General features: G+C 41.7%; 2 protein-coding genes across 6 annotated transcripts in view; both read right to left on the bottom strand.

The window, feature by feature from the left end:
- The window catches only part of KIF15 (kinesin family member 15), a 74,984-nt gene that overhangs the window by 25,705 nt on the left and 25,255 nt on the right, over window positions 1–24,024 (bottom strand). For 4 of the 5 annotated variants that reach the window (XM_041760571.1, XM_041760574.1, XM_041760572.1 and 1 more), the window contains 9 exons: window positions 22,510–22,719; window positions 20,117–20,242; window positions 19,828–19,950; window positions 17,463–17,586; window positions 13,162–13,238; window positions 12,723–12,932; window positions 11,516–11,687; window positions 6,979–7,120; window positions 5,411–5,552 (listed from right to left, as the gene is read on the bottom strand). In XM_041760571.1, coding sequence (XP_041616505.1) covers window positions 5,411–5,552; window positions 6,979–7,120; window positions 11,516–11,687; window positions 12,723–12,932; window positions 13,162–13,238; window positions 17,463–17,586; window positions 19,828–19,950; window positions 20,117–20,242; window positions 22,510–22,719 — 1,326 coding nt within the window. The remainder of the gene's footprint in view (window positions 1–5,410; window positions 5,553–6,978; window positions 7,121–11,515; window positions 11,688–12,722; window positions 12,933–13,161; window positions 13,239–17,462; window positions 17,587–19,827; window positions 19,951–20,116; window positions 20,243–22,509; window positions 22,720–24,024) is intronic. The other variant, XM_041760575.1, reaches the window with a different exon arrangement.
- Window positions 10,536–11,153, bottom strand: LOC121494509 (SREBP regulating gene protein-like). The gene has a single exon (XM_041761061.1). It carries the CDS (start codon window positions 11,151–11,153, stop codon window positions 10,536–10,538), a length of 618 nt encoding a protein of 205 aa, XP_041616995.1.

Raw genomic sequence — 24,024 nt, 5'->3', positions numbered from 1 at the left:
TCTAGTTATATTTTTAAAACTGTAACTTGTTAAGCCGATTCCAAACTGCATACAAAGAATATAAGTGTAAGGAAAAACAATTAAAAAGAGAACAAATTAGGAAGACTTCCCTGACCCACATAAAAATACATTATAAGGGTATAGTCCTTAAATTGGTTAGCATATGAATAGTCAAATAGAACACAGGAAGAAAATACATAGAAAAACAATGATTTATATGTGTAAAGTTCAAATTAGTGAGAAAAACAAGGACTATTAAAGTTAAATCCCTGTCTCATTCATTTGGGGAATATAAAAAATAGTGAAAGGGAATAAAGGGGAAAGGAGAAAAAATAAGTGGGAAATACCAGAAAGGGAGACAGAACATGAAAGACTCCTAACTCTGGGAAATGAACTAAGGGTGGCAGAAGGGGAGGTGGGAGTGACTGGGTGGCGGGCACTGAGGTGGGCACTTGACGGGATGAGCACTGGGTGTTATTCTGTATGTTGACAAATTGAACACCAATAAAAAATAAATTTATTGGGATCCCTGGGTGGCGCAGTGGTTTGGCGCCTGCCTTTGGCCCGGGGTGCGATCCTGGAGACCCGGGATCGAATCCCACATCGGGCTCCTAGTGCATGGAGCCTGCTTCTCTCTCTGCCTGTGTCTCTGCCTCTCTCTCTCTCTGTGTGTGACTATCATAAATAAATAAAAATTAAAAAAAAAAAAAACTAAAATCTTAAAAAAAAATAAATTTATTAAAAAAATAAATTCCTTAGAAACTTAAAAAAAGTTAAATCCCTATGTAATACCATTCAAAAATAAAATAGCAGATGGATTTAACATCTCAAAGTAAAGAGAAAATTACAAAAGTAGTGAAAAAAGTAGAATATGTTGATGACCTTGAGGTTGGTTGGGTCTTTAAAAGTACATAAAAGAGGCTCTCTGCTCCTCCCCATTTGACAGACAGCCACATCTGGTGTAGTGCCAGCCACATCCCAGAGACACGGTGGTGAAGGTCAGACTAAACAGATTAGGTGTACTGGGAGCCTGGTCACCAGGGCTGCTTTTAACCCTGGGAAAGTAGACAATGTCACCATTAATGACCCTTTCACTGACCTCAACAACATGGTCTACAGTATGATTCCACCCACAGCAAATTCCACAGCACAACCAAAGCTGAGAACAGGTAATTGTCATCAATGGAAAGCCCATCTCCATCTTCCAGGAGCAAGATCCTATCAACATTAAATGAGATGAGGGATCCCTGGGTGGCGCAGTGGTTTGGCGCCTGCCTTTGGCCCAGGGCGCGATCCTGGAGACCCGGGATCGAATCCCACATTGGGCTCCCGGTGCATGGAGCCTGCTTCTCCCTCTGCCTGTGTCTCTGCCTCTCTCTCTCTCTCTCTGTGACTATCATAAAAAAATAAAAAAATAAAAAATTAAATGAGATGATGCTGGTGCTAAGTATGTTGTGGAGTCCACTGGGGTCTTCATTTACCATAGAGAAGCCTAAGGCTCACTTGAAGGGTGGGGCAGAGGGGGGCTGGTCATCATCTAATGCCCCCATTTTGTGGCAGGCATGAACCATGAGAAATATGGCAGTTCCTTCAAGATTATCAGCAATGCCTCCTGTACCACCAATTGTTTGGCCCCTGTGGCCAAGGTCATCTATGACAACTTTGGCATGGTGGAGGGATTCATGACCATAGTCTATGCAATCATGGCCACCAAGACTACCATGGACAACCCTTCTAGCAAGCTGTGGCATGAATGACAGCTGAGGGGCTTCCTAGAACATCATCCTAGCTTCTACTGGTGCTGCCAAGGCTGTAGGAAAGTCATCCAAGCTGAATGGGAAGCTCACAAGCATGGTCTTCTGTGTCCCCACCCTCAATGTGTCAGTCATGGATCTGACCCATTACCTGGAGAAAGCTGCCAAATACAATGACATCAAGAAGGTGGTGGTGACATAGGCATAGGAAGGCCCCCTCAAAGGCATCCTAGGCCCAAACCAAACCAGGTTTGCCCAGCAACTCTAACAATGACATCCACTCTTCCATCTTTGGTGCTGGGGCTTGCATTGTCCTCAATAACCACTTTGTCAAGCTCGTTTCCTGCTATGACAATGAATTTAGTGACAGCAACTGGGTGATGGACCTTACAGTCCATGCTGCCTCCAAGAAGAGCCCTCCAGACCACCAGCCCCAGGAAGAGCAAGAGAAAGAGAGGCCCTTAGCTACTGGGGAGTCCTTGCCCCAACTCATCCAACACAATGAGAATCTCCCGAACTCTACCCAGTTTCCACCCCAGACTCCCTGAAGAAGGAGAGGGTCTTGGGGAGTCCTACCTTGTCATGTACCATCAATTAAAGTATACTATACCCAGAAAAAGATAAGGAAACCATCAACAAAATAAAAAAGGCAACCTACTGAATGGGAGAAGATACCTGTAATGATATATCTAATAAGAGTTTAATATCTAAAACATATAGAGGGATCCCTGGGTGGCGCAGCGGTTTGGCGCCTGCCTTTGGCCCAGGGCGCAATCCTGGAGGCCCGGGATCGAATCCCACATCGGGCTCCCGATGCACGGAGCCTGCTTCTCCCTCCGCCTGTGTCTCTGCCTCTCTCTCTCTCTCTCTCTGTGACTATCATAAATAAATAAAAAAAAAAAATTAAAAAAAAAAATTAAAAAAAAATAAAACATATAGAGAATTCATATAACTCAATGCTAAAAAACCCAAATAATCCAATTAAAAAGGCACAGAGGTGAGCAGCCTGGGTGGCTCAGCAGTTTAGTGCCACCTTCAGCCCAGGGTGTGGTCCTGGAGACCCAGGATCGAGTCCCATGTTAGGCTTCCTGCATGGAGCCTGTTTCTCCCTCTGCCTCTCTATCTTTGTCTTTCACGAATAAATAAATAAAATCTTAAAAAAAAAAAAATGGGATTCCTGGGTGGCACAGCAGTTTGGCGCCTGCCTTTGGCCCAGGGCGCGATCCTGGAGACCCGGGATCGAATCCCAGGTTGGGCTCCCGGTGCATGGAGCCTGCTTCTCCCTCTGCCTGTGTCTCTGCCTCTCTCTCTCTGTGTGACTATCATAAATAAATTTTAAAAAAAGGCACAGAGGGCCTGAACATTTTTCTAAAGACATCCAGATGCCCAATAGACACATGAGAAAATTGCTGAATATCCCTCATCATTGTAGAAATGCAAATCAAAACCACAATGAGAGCAGCCCCGGTAGCGCAGCGGTTTAGCGCCACCTGCAGCCCAGGGTGTGATCCTGGAGACCCAGGATCGAGTCCCACATCAGGCTTCCGGCATGGAGCCTGCTTCTCCCTCTGCCTGTGTCTCTGCCTCTCTCTTCGCTCTCTCTGAATGAATAAATAAATAAGTCTTTAAAAAGAAAGAAAAAGAAAAAAAAAAAACCACAATGAGATATCACCCCACCTCATCTATCAGAATAGCCAGTATCAAAAAGACAAGAGACAGTAAATGTTGGCAAGGATGTAGAGAAAAGGAAACGCTTCTACACTACTGGTAAGAATGTAAATGGTACAGTTAGTGTGGAAAACAATATGGAGGTTCCTCAAAAAAATTAAAATAGAACTATAATATGGTCCAGCAAAATTCTTCTACTGGGTATTAACCCAAAGAAAATGGAAATACTAATTTAAAGAGATACATGCACTCCTACATTTTGTGCAATATTATTTACAATATCTAAGATATATAAGCAACTCAATTGTCCATCAATAGATAAATGCATAAAGATGTGATATATATATATATATGCACATACACATCCCCACACGTATATACACTGGTATATTTATTACTCAGCCGTAAAAAAGAATGAGACCTTGCCATTGGTGATATGATGGATGGACCCAGACGGTAGCTCGCTACGTGAAATAAATCAGACAGAAAAAGACAAACACTACATGATTTCACTTATATGTAGATCTAAAAAACAAAACAAATCAGAAACAGACTCATAAATACAGAGAACTGGTGGTTGCCAGAAGGGAAGAGGTTGGGGGGATGGGTGAGATGGGTAAAGGGGTACAAACTCCAAGTTATAAAATAAATAAGCCACAGAGATGTGACGTACAGCATAGGGATTAGAGTCAGTAATACTGTAATAACCTGTATGGTGACAGATGATGACTACAGTTAATTGGGTAAGCACTGCATAATGTACAGGATAATATAAAAAACTACCTAATCACTATATTGTATACCTGAAACTAAAATAATATTGTATACTAACCGTACTTCAATTAAAAATTTTAAAAAAAAGGAATCCCTGGGTGGTGCAGCGGTTTGGCGCCTGCCTTTGGCCCAGGGCGCGATCCTGGAGACCCGGGATCGAATCCCACATCAGGCTCCCGGTGCATGGAGCCTGCTTCTCCCTCCGCCTGTGTCTCTGCCTCTCTCTCTCTCTCTGTGACTATCATAAATAAATAAAAAATTAAAAAAAAAATTTTTTTTAAAAAGGAAAAAATTAAAAGGTGAAAAATAAAACCCCAAAAGACTTGCTGATAGTGACTGTTTCCAAAAAGGGGCTTGGCTAGTCGGCAGGAAGGACAGAAGATGGAGAGACACTTGTCAATGTATACTCTTTATACCTTTAAAAACTCCCATCATGTGAATTGTCTACTCAAACAAATGAATAAAATGTCTTTTAAAAACGGTCTCCTAGGGCAGCCCGGGTGGCTCAGCGGTTGGGCGCCACCTGCAGCCCAGGGCATGATCCTGGAGACCCAGGATCGAGTCCCACATCGGGCTCCCTTCACAGAATCTGGTACAAAAGCTCAATCACCAGCATCAGCAACACCACCTTCTTAATCTTTTGCTTTCCCTTGGTTCTCCTCATTCTCAGATATTCACACTTTTTTTTTTTTTTTTTTTTAAATGAGGGCAATGGTTGTTTAGGAAAAAAGCCCTCTTGTTATTACTAGTTTTATCTTAGATCCTTTAGTGGTCTTTGTCCTTAGGATTTCTATTCTTCCACCACTAACTGGGAGCACATGGTACATTACAGCAACAGCTGTCAAGATCCACCAGGTGCCACCGCTCTATTATCTCACTTAGTGCTCTAAAAAACTTACAATCACATCCTCCTCATCCCCACTTTGGAGACCATAAATATGAAGCTCAGAAATGAGGAAACCCTGCCTAAGGATAGTGACAGGTTAAATCGGAACCCAGGTCTGATTCCAAATGCTTTCTTTCCACAACATCCCACCACTGGACTACTGGACCACTGGAGGCAGACATTAGAACAGCTGGATCAGTTACTCTGGGGTTGACTGTCTTTGCAAAGGAGTCTAGCATATCTGGGGATCATCTGTGCAGTCTCTCTCCATTATTAACAAAATGAGATCAAATTCATTAGGATTAAAGAATTGCTTCAGACCACCTACCTTAAGTGTTTCAGCATGAATTTTATTTAGGTGAGAAACTTCTTGCCGCTTGCAGGCTTTTGTTGCTTCCAAAAGGTTTTCAAGATTAAGGTTTGCTTTTTGCAGAGATTGAAGCTCTGATTCCAATTCTAGCTGCTTTTTCCTAAGGAATATTTAAAAATTGAGTATTTCAGATAATAAGTAATGTCCTTGTAAAGTACACTTTATATTCTTATATAACTTGATACTTATCTCTCTAAATCTGAGATATTCTCAGATTATTACCCTCAATTTCTACTTGGGTAAAATATGGCTATGTTGACTAATAAATGGTAGAGCTCCAGGCAGCCCGGGTGGCTCAGCGGTTTAGTGCTGCTTTCAGCCCAGGGCCTGATCCTGGGGACCCGGGATCAAGTCCCATGTCAGACTCCCTGCATGGAGCCTGCTTCTCCCTCTGCCTGTGTCTCTGCCTCTCTGTCTCTCATGAATAAACAAATAAAATATTTAAAAAAAAAAAAAAAAAAAGGTAGAGCTTCAACTCAAAAGCCCAAATAGTTCATGTGATACCACATGTGATATACTAGTCTCAAAATAAACACTTTTAGGGCACCTAAGTGGCTCAGTCAGTTTAGTGTCTGACTGCTGGTTTCACCTCAGGTCATGATCTCAGAGTCATGAGGTTGAGCCCTGCATCTGATTCCACGCTCAGCAGGAAGTCTGCTTGGGATTCTCTTTCCCGCTCCTTCTGCCCCTAACTCCCATGTACCATTTACTCTCATGTGCGCTCTCTGCCTCTCTCTAAAATAAATAAAATAAACACTTTTTTATATTTTAGGATAGCATTAACCTTAGTTATACTCTGAATTAAGCTTATATTTTTTTTCTACAAAAGGAGCATAAATAATATTAACAAACCTGTAATTCCTAAAAGTACTAATTTTTTTTTTAAGATTTTGTTTATTTATTCATGAGAGACACAGAGACAGAGGGAGGCAGAGACACAGGCAGAGGGAGAAGCAGGCTCCATGCAGGGAGCCCAATGCAGGACTCCCTAGGACTCCGGGATCGATCCTAGGACTCCGGGATCACGCCCTGAGCCAAAGGCAGACCCTGAAACCACTGAGCAACCCAGGCATCCCACCTGATTTAACTCCTTTTTTAAAAAGATTTATTTATTTATTTATTCATGAAAGATACGGAGAGAGAGAGAGGCAGAGACATGGGCAGAGGGAGAAGCAGACTCCATGCAGGGAGCCTGACGTGGGACTCGATCCCAGGTCCCCAGGATCACGCCTTGGGCCGAAGGTGGTGCTAAACCACTGAGCCACCCGGGCTGTCCTGATTTAATTCTTAACAACACTGATTTAAATTTGGTAACTAGGGCAGCCCGGTTATCAGTGAAAATATCTGTATCATCTAGGTTCATTAAATATATTAAGGAGCTTTCTCTTCATGTCAAAACAAGTTAGTTGCTATATGAGAATTAGTATTTAATGGAAAATGCTCAATTAAATTGATGTTAAATGCTAAAATGAATCAACACTAAAGTTACTCAAACAGGAAAGCATGAATGTGCATTTACTCTTTACCTTGTTAGTTCTTTGAATTCTTCATATTCTTGCTTTGAATTATTCAGTTCTGTCTGAATTTGCAAGAGTTGTGCTTTCAACTTCTCAGTGTTCACTAACGAACATGGCTCCTTTGGAGTTTTAGGAGAAAATCCTTGTTGACCTGGTAAGAAGGAAACAACTCGGTCTTTGAAAGAAATAACAGAACACATTTTCTAAGTTCTCTGCCAGGTATCAATTTTCAAGCAAAGAAGGAAAAATGAGACATGGGTTGGAGAGTGGACCCTAAAAATCAAGAACCTGAGGCTCAACAGGACACAAAGAAAAACCCAACACCGTGTGTCAGAAAGTGCCAGAAGTTGTTTCTGAGAAGTGGGGAAGCCCCAGGATGTAGGGGCATATTGAAGGCAACACCTTTTCCATCAGGAGAAAGAGCAAACCATGGAGTACAACACACATCAGGCTGGTGCAACATCAACAGGTGAATACTGCCGAAATTCATGCTGACAGCTAATGCTAACAGTCAATAATTACTCTGGAAAGGAAGCAAACAGCAAAGGCAGCAGGTTGAAAGAGATCGGTATCCTCTAACTGGTGGGGAATATGTTCAGGGATTGCTTGAAAACTGGATATACAGGACAGAGTTCTACTGTGGGAAAACATCACATAAAAGTTTAGAAAATGATCTTCATTTAGAAGATGGTAGGATCAAGAAGTGACCTCTAGTATCTTTCAAAGGTAGTATGTCAAGGAATTATTTGAGGTCAAAATGGCCAACAAAATACAGAGCCCTGTAGTGAAAAATGGCTGAAATAATACACAAACCTCATCTTAACTTTGCATCTAAAATCAATCTCTCCACAACCCATGTTTTATTCTTTTAATCAATCATAACAGAATGGAAGAAGACTTGCAAAATGAAAATTTAAAATAGACACAAACAGTCTTCGTTACGAGTGCAGAATGAGATTAGAATGTTCTCAATTTCAATCTGAAATGACAAAGGCTGAGACAGAAATCTGATAAAAGTCCATGAAAATACTGGGCAGCCTGGGTGGCACAGTGGTTTAGCGCTACCTTAGCCCAGGGCATGATCCTGGGAACCTGGGATCGAGTCCCACCTCAGGCTCCCTGCATGGGGCCTGCTTCTCCCTCTGCCTGTGTCTCTGCCTCTCTCTCTCTCCCTGTGTCTCTCATGAATGAATGAATAAAATCTTAAAAAAAAAAAAAAAGTCCATGAAAATATTCACTCTGAGAGTGGGGCGAACATAGACTCTGTTGCCAAATCCCAGAGCATTAACACCAGGAGCTGCCCAGCCTATAAGTGAGATTCGGCACCAACTAAATCACTTTTCACAGAGTAAAAGCAGATGGAAATAACACAGAACTAACAGTGTATGGTGGCCAGTGTGTAACTGGCACCCACAACTCCATGATGCAAGTACCAAGCTGGGATCAGGAGTCTGACCTTCAGATGCCTCTTACATTGAACAAACCTTACTTAGCTAGCAGGTAAACATCTCCATCTTCATCCATGTTGATTAGGCTAGCACTTTTCATTACAAATACTTAAAATAGGAAAATTTCATTTAATAAAAATGAAAAATATCTAAGTCAATCTTTTTTTTTTTAAATCTTTTTTTTTTTAATAATTTTATTTTATTTATGATAGTCACAGAGAGAGAGAGGCAGAGACACAGGCAGAGGGAGGAGAAGCAGCCTCCATGCACCGGGAGCCCGACGTGGGACTCGATCCCAGGTCTCCAGGATCGCGCCCTGGGCCAACGGAAGGCGCCAAACCGCTGCGCCACCCAGGGATCCCAATCTTTTTTTTTTTTAATAAAGTCATTTTCACATTAAATCTGTTACATTGCTCAAAAGTTCAAATAAGCTCCAAGGAGAGGCTGATATCAGTGACAACTCACATGAGACACACACCAGACTCGAATTACCAAAAAGAATGAGATGGTAAAACATCCAGACACGCACATTTCTTTCACATACGAAGTTTGATTTAGCACCGTGAATGCACATAGAATCCAAAAAGTCCAATGCAAACTAAATAGATTTTTTCGGAAAAAAACATTAAAAAAACAATTGCCAGATAGCCCTCTAAGAAGGCTTATTTAAGGAAGACAAACACCTTTGGGAAGAAAGGTTTAAAAAGTAATAGGAGAAAATCATGGGGAATTACTGCTATATACTGCAGAAACATACTGGAAGGCAAACATGGTTCAAAGAAAAAACCCTACTGAAAAAAACGTCAAAAGTGGATTGTAAAACTAGTACCCGGCTCCAAGGTCAACAGCTTGAACAATCAAAAAATGAAAAAGACCTGGCCTGATCCCAGGATTTGTCAGGGGCTTGCTCCAGGAAAGAGCTGTGTGTCCATGTCTCCTGAGAGCAAAGAGTCATAGTACTTGAGGGGCAGAATGTCTTGATCAGAGGACCAAATACTCTTGACCTTGAGCCTGAGAGATTCAGTGTTGAACATGTGGACCCACAACTGGCATGCCCAGCCAGCATTCACGGGTTTGCCCCACTGAGGGTAGGAGTGACTCACTTACAGCAGCACCTTGACGGAAAATTGGGCCTTCTTCTTCACAAGTCATAAGGAAACTGAAGGTCTGAACCTGTTCTATGTCTCAAAGCTGAAAGCAATGAAGGATGACTGCCTACAGCCAGTTATTAGGTGTCTCTTCACCTAGGAATTACCCTAACAGCAGGTTTCCATGACAGAAGGGAGGAGGCTCCCAGGGTACCATGGCTGAGCAGACCACAATCGTTTCAACAGTGGCACTGGAAATGAGAAAATCCTCTGGAACAGGGAGTTGGAATTTCTGATTCAGAGGATGCTCACACGCAGGGAATGCAAGCACAGTCAAATACCATGATGAGAAAACCTGTGGGCAGCTGGTGCCACCTGCAAGGTGGCTGGTAGAGGGCAAGAATGGAATAGTATCTTTGAGTTGTTGACAATTTTAGATGTCAGAATATAATGTCCAGGGCCCACTCCTGAAGGAGCTTTTAAAACAAAACCCAAAACAACTACCTTGGGAGAACATACATGTTCAAAAAGGCCAAAAAAACAAAAACAAAAAACAAAAAAGGCCAAACATTTTATCAGGGTAAAGGGATAACTTCACTCAGGAAACCCAGGAACACAAGAAAACAACAATTTCCTTGAATATATTTGACTATTAAGGCAAGATACCTTTCTATATGAACTATTATCATGCTCCTACTACTCCGAAGAAATCCAATAAATAAATTTACAGTGAAGGACTCGAGGAGTTTGCAACGGTAGAAGTGCCCCAGAGCACCAGCAACTCCACAGGCTCGCCTGTAGTTTGTTCTTGTATGTGATACATTAGTGTTTCCAAGCTCCTTCACAGAATAGTTCCACAAGGTAGAGCCCAGTGGTGACTGAGGCCAAAGAGGCACAAGAAGCGGTCAAAGCCAAGGCTTCTGTGTGAGGCATCTCTTTTTCTATGCAGATTAGAGAACGCTGGAGGGTGGCTTCAGGCCACAAGTTCTCCTGTGGCGCCTGGTCATCTGTGTGTTGTCTGCTGTGCCTGTCACGTGGGGAAGAGCTCAGGAGGGCTCTCTCCATAGCAGTACTTGGTTATGGGGTCCCTATAGGTATTCTCATGCTGCACGCTCTGGGATGAGGTCCTGCATTTGGCCAGACACAATTCAAAGTGATCTTCAACAGCCATGAAGAGGTTCTGGAATGCCACAGTTGTGCGGCAGAGGAAGCGCTCCAGGAGAAGTCGCTTGCTGGGCTGCAGGCAGCAGGACACACAGTAGTCATAGGCACCACAGCAGCCATGGGGCAAGCAGCCATCACAGCGGTACTGCTTCGTGCCAGGGACATTGACATTACAGCAGCCGTTCACCAGCAAATCCTTCCTTTCACAAATGTATCCTAGCTCATCTGTGATGAGGTGCTTCCCTTGAATGGAGTTCCGGCACTGGTTGCCAGGCCGACTGCTGTTCCCCAAGTGAAATTGCACCTTCCACAGAATGGGCTGGTCGTGGTCTTGAACCTGGAGGAGATTCCAATTTCTTACTGCTCTTTTCTCCTGCTTGAAGGTGCTGCGGACGAAGTAGACAAGCGAGAGCCCAAAGACCAGGGCGAGCATCCACCTCTTCTGGAGGAGCCGGCGCCACACCATTGCCACCAGGTTCACCATCCCGGTGTTGATGCGGGGTAGGCCCGGAGCCTGGCCAGCATGGCCCCTATGCGGCCGGCAGCCCCATTCCCCATGGCGGGAGCCCTGAGTCAATCTTTCATCAACAGAACAGGACAGAACCAGAAGAGGTATTTCGTTGATACGTCTACTAGCCCAATTCACTACTATGAAATTTATGAGAAAAAGTTTTTTAAAAATGCCTTTTGTTAACATAAAAGCGTAAGTATGTATATAAGAAATTAGCACCACACCAGGTCTAGAGGCTAAAACAAAACCTTACCTACAAGGCAATATAAATGCCCTTTCAAACAGACCCCCTGCCCCTAGAAGGCATGCAGACAACAATCATTTCTTACCCTTACCTCTTTTCTCTGTGCCAGATAGTTCGGAGAAAGCTTTCTCTAGTACAGCAATGGTCTGGGCATCCATTTCTTGGGCTCTTTTCACAGGCTCTAATAATCTCAATCTTCTATTCTCCTCTCTAAGGGAATGGTTTTCCATAGCATACTTGGCAACTCTGGGGTGGTGCTCAATCTGTGACACAGAAGAATTAAGACTTACAGACATTTCCATAATAACCAGTCTTTCTGCAAAGCCATTGGGAAACATTAGGAATGCTGCATGCACTGTTGCAGTGGTCGGCTGCAAGGGCTGTGGAAAACAACCTGGCATGTTTGACCACACTCAGTATGTACATAGCTTATGATGCCATTATCCCATATTTGGGTCTGTGCCTCAGAACTTTCACCTGGGCATGGGTTCGAAAAAGAGAAGTGTAAGCGTGTACACTCTTCATGCAACAGGGGCTGTTGACATTAACACACTGTAACAAATGACGAAATGCTCTACTGACCAGGTTGGAACACCCTCCAAGATATATTAAGTGAAAAGAAGAACAGCAGAAAAGTATGTATGGTAAATTGTCTTTTGTGTTAAAAACGAATAAAAGTAAAAATATCCATATTAGATTGAAAATGCATTAAAAAGTCTCAGAAGGCTACAAAAGCCAGAAACAGGTTTTCTTTGTGTGTGTGTGTGTGTGTGTGTGTTTTTAATGATGTACCTGTATTAACTACTCATCTTCCCCAGGGAAAAGGAAAACCAGCATCAAGGAATTCAAAGGGCCCCTATGTACAGAGATTGCTGATTCAGACAACCACAATTGCCCACTGGGACGACAGACAAGGGACACTTGCCTGGGGGATGGAGTGCTAATACAGTATCTCACAGCTCCTCCCATCGCCCGTCATTTGGGGCAAAGAAGTTGTGCAATCATACGGTCAGCTGAATTCATTCAAAATGCTTTCTGCTGTATTAACTCACATGAATTTGGTGACAAGCTTATATATGCCTCGGATCTCCCTTTTTTTATTTAAGATTTATTTATTCATGAGAGACACAGAGAGAGACAGAGAGAAGCAGGCTCCACACAGGGAGCCTGATGGTGGGACTCGATCCCGGGTCTCCAGGATCACACCCTGGGCCAAAGGCAGGTGCTAAACTGCTGAGCCACCCAGGTGTCCCGGATCTCCCTCCTCCTTAGAAATATTGCTAATGTCATATACTCACTTGTTCCCGAAGAGTTTGGATCTCATCCCTTAATTCAGACAACAAGCGATCCTGCTCTGCAGGCAGAAAACTTCCCCGGGATTCCTTGTGGAGCTTCTCCAGGCGCATTATTTGATCCTCTCGGAATTTCACAATCATTTTATTAGATTGAATAAATTTTTCTTTTTTGAGGGTGAGGTCTTCTAATTGAGTAACTTTTTCTACCAGAGACTTAAGAAATTCATAATTTGGTTAAATGTGAAAAGTAATTCTGCCTCCCTAAATTTCCACATACCAAGCAATAAACATTAACTTGAAACTTCATCTCAAAGGCAAAATTAGATTTTCTATAGCTTTTCTTTGTTCTCTTTATTTACTTGTGCCACTTCACTCAGAAAGACACCATGGAGCAAAAGCCTAAAATATCTGGAATCCTCTTTATACCAACTTTGTTTCCTACCTTCTTTTCCTGTTCGGATTTCTTAAAGAATAACATTGCCTCTTGGAAATACTTCATGTAATTAGTCTCATCCTTATCTGTAATTGATTTGGTAGGAAAGAAAACAGAAAAAAAATGTTTATCTCTCAAATTTTAGGACTAAGAATTGAGCTATAAAACAGCCTCTGACTGCTCTCAATCAAAAAGAATCAGACTACCATCACTAGATCACATATTTCAAATCAATCCAATCTACATTATCGATTCTTTTAAGAAAAGTAAGTTCTTTTACCCTGTTTGGTAAACATACATATGTTGCATATGAAAGAATCTCGGAAGTGGATCTAAATGAAATCAGTATCTGTTTTTAGCAGTTGTGAGAATTGAATCACTCAAAATTATTTCTACTCCCCCTTCCTATCATATCGCACAGAAATGGGGATATGATGTACATATGGTATCCATATCTGATTACAAACTATGGCATCCCTCATTTTATTGTGCTTTGCGAATACTGCTTTCTTTACCAGTTGAAAGTTCGTAGTAACCCTGAGTTGAGCAAGTCTATGGGTATCATTTTCCTAATAGCACTTGTTTACTTTGTGACTCTGTGTTATATTCTGGAAATTCTTGCAACATTTCAAAATTTTTCAGTATTATTATTATATTATGGTAAACTATGGTCAGTGATCTTTGATGTTTCCATCGTTGATTATTTTGGGCACCAAAACCACGTCCATATAAGATGGCAAACATAATAAATGTATTTTCTGACTACTCTACTGCCTGGCTCTTCCCATCTCTCTCCCTCTCCTAGACCGCCCTATTCCCTGAGACACAGCAATATGGAAATTAGGCCCTTTGATAATGCTACAATAACCTTCTAAGTGTTCAAGTGAAAGAAACCATCGGACATCTCTCACTTTCAACCAAAAGCTAGAAATGATTAAGCTTGGTTAAGAAGACATGCCAAAAACCGTGACAGGCTGAAAGCTAGGCCTCTTGCACCAAAGAGCTAGCCAGGTTGTGAACGTGAAGGAAAAGTTCTTGAAGGAAATGAAAAGTGCTATTCCAGTGAGCACATGAGATAAGAAAGCAAAACAGACTTATTGGTGATATGGAGAAACTTTTAAGGATCTGGATAGAAGATCAAACCAGCCATAACATTCCTTTAAGCCAAAGCCTAGGCCAGAGCAGACCCCTGACGCTATTCAATTCTCTGAAGGCTCGGAGAGGTGAGGAAGCTGCAGAAGCAAAGTCTGAAGCCAGCAGAAGATGATTCATGAGGTTTAAGGGAACAAGTCAAATTAATTAATTAGTTAATTACTTTTTTTAAAATTTAAAAAAGGAAAGAAGTCATCTCCCTAACACCAAAGTACAAGGTTAAGCATCAAGTGCTGATGAAGAAGCTACAGCAAGGGATCCAGAAGATAATTCATGAAGGTGGCCACACTACACAACAGGTTTTCAATGTGGATGAAATCATGTTATACTATAGGGGGAGATGCCATTCCAAGACTTTCATAGCTAGAGAGAAGTCAATGCCTGGCTTCAAAGCTTCATAAGATAGGCTGACTTTCTTGTTGGGGGATAATGCAGCTGATGACTACAAATTGAACCCAGTACTCATTTACCATTCTGAAAATCCTAGGGCTCTTAATAATTAGGCTAAATTAAAAAAAAATTTAATTCTACTGAATTAAAAAAAAGAATTATGCTAAATCGACTCTGCCTATGGCCAAGAAATGGAACAACAAAGTCTGGATGATAGCACATCCGTTGAACATGGTTCACTGAATATCTTAAGGCCACTGTTGAGATGTATGGCTCAGAAAAAGATTCCTTTCAAAATATTACTGCTCATTGAAAATGTAACTGAGGGCAGCCCGGGTGGCTCAGCGGTTTAGAGCCTCCTTTAGCCCAGGGTGTGATCCTGGAGACCCAGGATCGAGTCCCACATTGGGCTCCCTATATGGAGCCTGCTTCTCCCTCTGCCTGTGTCTCTGCCTCTTTCTCTCTCCGTGTCTCTCATGAATGAATAGATAAAATTAAAAAAAGAAAGAAAGGAAGAAAATGTAACCGATCACCCAAGAGCTCTGATGGAAATGTATGAGATAAATGTTTTCACTCCTGCTAACATAACATCTATTCGGCAGCCCATGGATCAAGGAGTTATTTTGACTTTCAATGCTTACTATTTAAGAAATATATTTCATGGGGCGCCTGGGTGGCTCAGTGATTGAGCATCTGCCTTTGGCTCAGGGTGTAATCCCAGGGTCCTGGGATGGAGTTCCACATAGGGCTCCCCACAGGGAGCTTTGCTTCTCCCTCTATGTCTCTGCTTCTGTGTCTCTCAGGAATAAATAAATAAAAAGAAATAGATTTCATAAGGCTATAGCTGCATAGATGGTTATTCTCCTGATGGATCTGGGCAAAGTCAACTTAAAATCTGGAAACAATTTACCATTTCAGATGCCATTAAGAACAATAGTGATTTATGGAAAGAGGCTAAAATGTCAACATGAACAGGAGTTTGGAAGAAGTGGATTCCAACCCTCATGGAGGATGTTATGGGTTCAAGACTTTGGCAGAGGAAGTAACTGCAGGTGTGGTGAAAACAGCACGAGAACTACAACCACAAGTGGAGCCTGAGGATGGAACTGGATTGCTGCCATCTCATGATATAAAAAAAGAAAAGGATGAGGAGTTTTGTTTTTCATATTTTATTTGACAGACATAGAGAGAGAGAGAGAGAGAACATAAATAGGCAGAGCAGTAGGTAAAAGGAAGAGGAGCAGGCTTCCTGTCAGGCAGAGAGCCAAACTCAGGGCTGAATCCCAGGATCCCGGGACCATGACCTGAGCAAAGGCAGATGCTTAACTGACTGAGCTACCCAGGCACCCCAATGATGAGGGGTTGCTTCTATTTTTTTTAATAATTTATTTTTTAAAAAGATTTTTACTTATTTATTTATTCATAGAGACACACACAGAGAATGAGGCAGAGACACAAGCAGAGAAGAAGCAGGCTCCATGCAGGGAGCCCGACGTGGGACTCGATCCCGGGTCTCCAGGATCATGCCCTGGACTGAAGGTGGCACTAAACTGCTGAGCCACCTAGGCTGCCTGAGGAGTTGCTTCTAATGGATGAGCAAAGAACTCGGTTTCTTTTTTTTTTTTTGCAACTGAAACTGTTTATTGAAACCTCAGTTCTACAAAAGCGTGAAAAACCCAGATAAATTTATTTATGATAGGCACACAGTGAGAGAGAGAGGCAGAGACACAGGCAGAAGGAGAAGCAGGCTCCATGCACCGGGAGCCCGAAGTGGGACTCGATCCCGGGTCTCCAGGATCGCGCCCTGGGCCAAAGGCAGGCGCTAAACCACTGCGCCACCCAGGGATCCCCAAGAACTCGGTTTCTTAAGCTAGAATCTACTCCTGGTGAAGATGCTGTGAAGATTATTGAAATGACAACAAAAGATTTAGGGTATCACATAAAGTAACTTGATAAAGCAGCGACAGGATTTGAGAGGACTGACCCTAATTTCAAAAGACGTTCTACTATGGGTAAAGTGCTATCAAACAGCATCACATGCTACAGAGAGTTGTTCATCAAAGGAAAAACCAATTGATGTAGCAAACTTCACTGTTGTCTTATTTTAAGACACTGCTACAGCCAACCCAGTTCTCAGCAACCACCACTCTGATCAGTCAGCAGCCATCAACATGAAGCAAGACCCTCCACCAGTAGAAAGACTACAATTCACTGAAAGTTCAGATGATGGTTACCATTTTTTAGCAATTAAATATTTTTTAATTAAGTATGCATGTTGTTTTTAGACATAATGCTACTGCACACTTAATGTATTACACTATAGTGTAAACATAACTTTTATATGCACTGGGAAACCAAAAATTTGACTGGCATTATTGCAATATTAGCTTTATCATACTCATCTGGAACTGAACCTACAGAATCCCTGATATATGCCTGTACCATATTCCTACATAGATAAAACAAAAACACTTGTTCAGAAATGTGGGTATTGTGCCTGTCATCAGAGGATTCTTTTTTTTTTTATAAGCTTTTATTTATTTATTCATGAGAGACAGAGAGAGAGAAAGGCAGAGACACAGGCAGAGGGAGGAGCAGGCTCCATACAGGGAGCCCGACGTGGGACTTGATCCTGGGTCTCCAGGATCACACCCTGGGCTGAAGGTGGCACTAAACCCCTGAGCCACCCGGGCTGCCCTCATCAGAGAGTTCTTATACTAATATCCACACATGGTCATCTTCAGGATAAAGGACACCGTTCATCTTACCTTTTGTCAGAAAGCTTTCTGGTAGTAACCGCCCTGAAGTAAGCTGAGCCAGCTGTTCTTTGAGCCTCTTTACTTCAGCTTGGAGCTGGCTCACATTTCCTTGGGTGTCTTCATTTACTACTGCCTGTTCAAGAATTTTTTAAAAAGCATTAAAAGAATACTTTCAAGTCATACAATCTTGTGTTTATATTTGTTTATAGGATCTGGAGTGACAAACATTAAACAAAACCATCTCACAAACAGTCCATAAGGCCCCTAGAATCACAGTGTGCTGGAGTAGGGAGGAAGCCTCTTTTACCTGTCTCTCATACCTATAACAAGGGACTCTCCCCTCCTCCCCCCACCACACCTCTTGTATGCTCCCACTTAGGTCTGGGAACACTGGGTCACTGCAGGATCTGGGTACATTCACCTAACACTGCCTTCTTCTTGGGAGAGCAAACAGCTCTTCCCGGCTGGAAGGAGTATCCTCTCCCTTCCGTCTTGGCTCACTATATGGGTATGAAGAACTACACAGCTGGCCTGAGCTCCATCAGCTTAGCAGAAAACACCTTCTCCAAAAGAATCCACCCCTATATTTCCTAACAGTCCTCTTGGACACGAGAGTTGGTTGGATAGCTCCATTTCTGTTTTATTACCACACTAGATGTTATTTTAAAGAAATGTCTCTTGGGACGCCTGGGTGGCTCAGTGCTTGAGCGTCTGCCTTCACGCCCAGAGCGTGATCCTGGAGTCCCAGGATCAAGTCCTACACTGGGCTCCCTGCATGGAGCCTGCTTCTCCCTCTACCTAGGTCTCTGCCTCTCTCTCCGTGTCTCTCATGAATAAATAAAATCTTTAAAAAATAAAGATAAAAATTTTAAAAATTACATGTCTCTTGAAGAAATTATCTTAAAGAAATGACTTCTTTAAGACAATTTCTAAGAGGTTCAAAAAGGCCCATAAAACGTACATGGTGATAAAAGCCAATATTTGACTACCAATCAGATAAAAAAAAAATTCAGTTGTGAAATACCCAAATCCTAGAGAGGGAAAAAAACTCTGACACAGCTCCAAGGTCCCTGGGTTCTTGTCTGAAGCCAGGTCTGCCCATCAGGAAAGATATAAATAGCACATTTTTAAACAAGTCCCCGATATCCTAGTCATGTTCCACTGATAGGCTGCAGAAAGGCTTACCATTGCTAATAATTAGCAGAAGGCTCCTCCTGGTTTTACTTTTTGATGTGTTCAGAACCCATTTCTAGTTGCTTCTGATGTTTATGGCCAGTCTCATTACAAGGTACTCCTGTACATTCTGACATCATTGCCATGTCAGTGACATCATAATACTAATTATCCCTGTAGTTCTCCACTCTCCAAAAATTTCTAGTAAGTCCCAAGAGACAGGGTCAAGAAGTTCTAGTGATTTTTCCTTCTCATATTACTAATACCCGACCCACAGGGTCATAATCCAATAAAATGAGTGAACAACTAGACCTATAATCTTCTGACTTAACCAGAACAGGCAACATGGATCTCTTCCCTCTTAATGCTAAGATGATTGGGGAGTCTACTTGGGTTGAAATGACCAACTACTCCTTTGAAAGAAAGAGGAAATTAATCTGCCAATTCATGGTGCTATGATTCTTTTGTATGAACCAAAGGGGCCTCCAATCTATTCAAAAGAAGTGGGGGACCCTCTGGTGTTTTGACTGTCTGCTCCAGGGGCTGGCAAAGAGCTTCTTGCTCATGGGTCAAATATGGTCTGCCATCTGTTTTTATAAGTAGAGCTGTACTGGAACACAGCCATGTCCTTATGTTTGCGTATTGTTGACAGCTGCTTTCTCATCACCAAGGCAGAGCTCAGTAGCCGGGACAGACACTATACAGTCCAAGAAGCCTCAAATATTTACCTTTGTAGAAGAACTTTTCTGACCACTAGTGTACACAAATATCAAGGAAGCTTCTTATATATAAGAAAAATAGGGATCCTCGGAGGTATCAACAACTTAAAAGACAAAGCTTGTCAATATCAAACTGTATAGTGAAGCCCACCACACACACACACACATATAGACACAGACACACAACTCTGATAGTATGGTTTAACAGGTAAATAAATTTAGTCTCCAACCCAATTTAGAAAGGAAAAACTCTGCCTTCAAGAAAAAATAAGCCAAACAATACCAACAATAAGACCTTATCTAAATATCAAACTACTTGAGCAATACAGAAAGCTAGAAAAGATGAAATAGAAATCTTGCTTAGAGTTAGGCTTTCACAGAGAAATAAATATAAGCTAGTGTTAATAATTAGGGCAATCATTAAAGTGAGACACTGCAAACAAGTATTTTTCTAATTTACTTAATTGTATTCAGTATTTTACCTTATTTTTAATCAGCTTGGCTCTTTGAGCAAAATTAAGCGTTGACAGGGTTTCCCCAAAACACCTGGATCCAGGATGAATGTTAGCGATTATGGCTGTTTTGGCATTACCTCCAAGGGAATCCTGTTTAATGATATGAATAATACACATTTTCAGGGGAGAAACCACAAGATCTTTGTTAAGCAAAGAAAATGGATATTCTTACCACTAAGACTGAGAGATTACATGACTACCAACCATAGTGAGCATAACCAAAAAGAGGGCCCAGGAAGCCAATGATCTACTTTACCCGAAGTAAGAAGGTAAGTTTGGAGTCTCTGTAGCAAACGTGCCTCTGTTTCCCATTACCCACATCGACAAGCGCAGTAATCACTTGGCCCAGGCAGCTCAAAGACCGGTTTATGTTACCTGCCTCCTAAGGGGAAAAAGAACAAAAATTGAGGTATACTGCTTTCATTTTAGTATTTTAAATTAAAATAAGCCTAGCAGTGAATTTTGAATAGAAAGTCAAGTAAGGACAATATTATTAAGGATAACTGACTTTTCAGCAGAAAAATATCCTCAACTATCCCCTAACTTTTCCTATTTGACATACACTGCATTTTTTTTTTTTAAGATTTTACTTTTTTTGAGAGAAAGAGACAGAGATATCATGAGAGCGCCCAAGCAGGGAGGAAAGGAAGAAGCAGGCTCCCCACTGTGCAGAGAGCCCAACATGGGGCTGGATCCTAGGATCATGACCTGAGCTGAAGGCAGACACTTAACCAATTGAGCCACATAGGCACCTCCACACACTGCAATTTTAGTATTCGAAGACCAACGCAAAAATTATGTGATGGAAAAAAAGCCATCTCATGATTCTAATAGTTTTAAATCGACCTATAGGTAGGGATAAAATCTAGAAAAGAATAAAGAAAAAGGTTGGAGTAGTGCATAGTAGTAATAGGCATATATTTTAACCCTTTTATATTAAAATATTTGCAACATTAAAACAGTGTGATAACTAATATCCCACTCCATGTCCCACAAAGTCACTGATGAACTTCTTACAAGAGATCATTCAGTGTAATTTTGTAAATTATAATAAAACTCTTTTAAAAAGTGGTTTAGTGGGGGGTGCCTGGGTGGCTCAGTTGGTTAAATGTCTGCCTTTGGTTCAGGTCATAATTGGAAGGTCCTGGATTCGAGACCTGCATCAGGCTCTCTGCTCAATGGGGAGCCTGCCTCGCACTCTCCCTCTGCCTGCTACTCTGCCAACTTGTGTGCGCGCTCTCTCTCTGTCAAATTTAAAAAAAAAGAAAAAAAAAGTGGTTTGGGGAGGGAAAAATATTGGGATTAAATAAGTTACACTGGGTTTTTACTGTAGTTATCATACTTCAATAACTGAGTCTACAGTGGTGGGAGTACAGAAAAAAAAAAAAAGAGAAAAAGTGCATATTATCAAGCAAGATGCTCTAAATTCAAGTGCCACTGTCTATTTTAGCAGTCAGTAAATCAGAAAGGTGTTAGCAGCACTGTCTGTAGAGCTGGACTACTTCTGCTTGACTTCCAGATTTACTCCTAGGTGTGTGCCCCTGGATAATTTCACTCCTGTTCCTCTAAGATAGAAAAGATAACAGTACCTACTTCCCAGAGATGTTGGGAAGGTTAAATGAGCTAATACACACGAAACACTTGAAACTGGCCAAGCACATGTCCTATTACAAACACTGGTTATTTCTCTTTGTTTCATGTCTCAATAGAAACATGAGCCTAAGACTGCCTGAAACTGCCTAAAACATCAGGAGGCTTAAATCCTCACTTTCCATGCAAAAAGTAGACTGTCCTCCCTTGTTTCCGACACTCTACTCCTAGCCCTCATATACCTTCAACTATAGTATCCACACATTTTACTGACAACACAGATCACAATACATATATATATGTATATATATGTATATATATGCTAGTATATATATACACACTAGAAATACATACTCCAAGAACCTCAGGTTCCACTGCCAATCCCTTAGCCTAGGACTACGTCCTTGCCCTCCTCCTAAAATATTAACAGCACAGCTGCCCTTTTTCTCTAGGCTCTCCTCTCATGAATCTGGCAGTGGTGGGCCAGATGAATAAGCTTCTATAAAAAAGGCTTTTATGTGAAATCACTCAAAACTTTTCAGTGTTTCCAAGTGTTTAGAGAGTTGAGTGCAAACCTGGCCTGACACTCCTGGTCCTCAGTGACCCGGGCCGGCTTGCACCTCAAACCCAATCCCATTAATCCATGCTGAAATGCCAAATGTCATACTCACTCAGCATCCATAACGACCCTTAAGATGTCCCCCTGTCAGGTATGTAGTCCCTATTCCTCTCTACCAATCCAAATCTTGCCCCCTTTGAGAACTCAACTCAAGAACTACTTTTTTCCATGCTTCCCCCAAGGAGTCCAGTCCCTTCTTCCTCTGACTCTGGCAGATATTTGTACTATCATCTCTTCTGGCATGAATTCAAATACTTTGGCTACCGATAGACTTGTTCTATCCCATTGTATGTTTAATGTCCTTATCCCGCAACAAAAATTCCTACACCTTTAGAATGGGAGCATTTTCTCATTCCTTTGTAACCACCACACACTTACCTTGGTACTAACTTCTAGTAACTAACTTACACACGAGTTGAAGATCATAATTCCATTCTTACCTTTAACCTCATCCCTTCTGCATGGGTGTCTTTTTGCCTTTCAGATCCTGCTAAATCCACCAGATTGAGTAAGGAGGTCCGTATATTCACAGTTTCATTGCTTTTCTCCATTGACTCTACTGTAATTGTAAAGACCGCATGAGACCTAGAAGACTCTCTATTCATTGATGTTGATGCTACACGTCTATTTCTCCATCCTCCAGACAGCACCTAGGCAAAAGGAAAATTGCCACAACTTCCAAGTGACACAACAGCCATTTTAAGCTGATAGATTGCATAGACAAAAAAAAAATTAGTAAAAATGTAAAAGCCTATATTCAAGGATATACATTCTTCTCATGCACATGCTTATAAAACTAGCCACTGGAATCCCTGGGTGGCGCAGCGGTTTGGCGCCTGCCTTTGGCCCAGGGCGCGATCCTGGAGACCCGGGATCGAATCCCACGTCAGGCTCCCGGTGCATGGAGCCTGCTTCTCCCTCTGCCTCTCTCTCTCTCTCTCTCTCTCTCTCTCTCTGTGACTATCATAAATAAATAAAAAAAAAAAATTAAAAAAAAAAAAACTAGCCACTGTATTAATTCATAAATCATTTTTCAATAAATCTTAAAGACCAAACATTGCATGAGGCCATATTCTGGTACCATGGCAATTAAGAATCAACATGATAGGGATCCCTGGGTGGCGCAGCGGTTTGGCGCCTGCCTTTGGCCCAGGGCACGATCCTGGAGACCCGGGATCGAATCCCACATCAGGCTCCCGGTGCATGGAACCTGCTTCTCCCTCCACCTGTGTCTCTGCCTCTCTCTCTCTCTCTGTGACTATCATAAATAAATAAAAAATTTAAAAAAAAATTAAAAAAAAAAAAAAAAGAATCAACATGATAAATAAATTTTAGGGATCCCTGGGTAGCTCAGTGGTTTGGCGCCTGCCTTCAGCCCAGGGTGTGATCTTGGAGTCCTGGGATCGAGTCCCACATCGGGCTCCCTGGATGGAGCCTGCTTCTCCCTCTACATGTCTCTGCCTCTCTCTCTGTCATGAATAAATAAATAAAATCTTTAAAAAAAAAATGCCAACATATTTGAAAACTGAGAGGAAACTAAAATTTTCTAGGAATAAAATTAGAAACTTCCTGAAACTTCTGACCCAAGAAGAGGTAAAATGCCTGTACAACTCTAATACAGAATTTTCAGCTGGTAGTTAGAAATCTTTTCAAAAAACACAAGGCCCAGATGATTTTAGGAAATGAATGATTTTTAAGAACAAGTCATTCCAATCATACAGACTTTCAGAAAAGACAAAGGGGATAATAAACAAAGAAGTAGGAAAAAGAGAATCACAGGTTGATCTCAATCTTTAATACTGACAAAAAATCCTAAATAAAATATTGACAAATATAATCTAATATTTTATCACGTTAACATGATAAATGAGGGAAACCACACAATCACCTCAACTGAGGTAGAAAAAATTACCTGAAAAAATTTAACACACTCTTGATTTTTATTAAGACATAAA

This window comes from Vulpes lagopus, chromosome 7 (genome assembly GCF_018345385.1).
Source record: "Vulpes lagopus strain Blue_001 chromosome 7, ASM1834538v1, whole genome shotgun sequence".
Classification (NCBI taxonomy): domain Eukaryota; kingdom Metazoa; phylum Chordata; class Mammalia; order Carnivora; family Canidae; genus Vulpes; species Vulpes lagopus.
The sequence above is the reverse complement of the archived record's forward strand: the minus strand, read 5'-3'. Positions and strand labels throughout refer to the sequence as shown.

Excerpts from the sequence above, each read along its gene's own strand:
- LOC121494509 (XM_041761061.1), bottom strand. The coding sequence starts at position 11,153 with ATGGTGAACCTGGTGGCAATGGTGTGGCGCCGGCTCCTCCAGAAGAGG.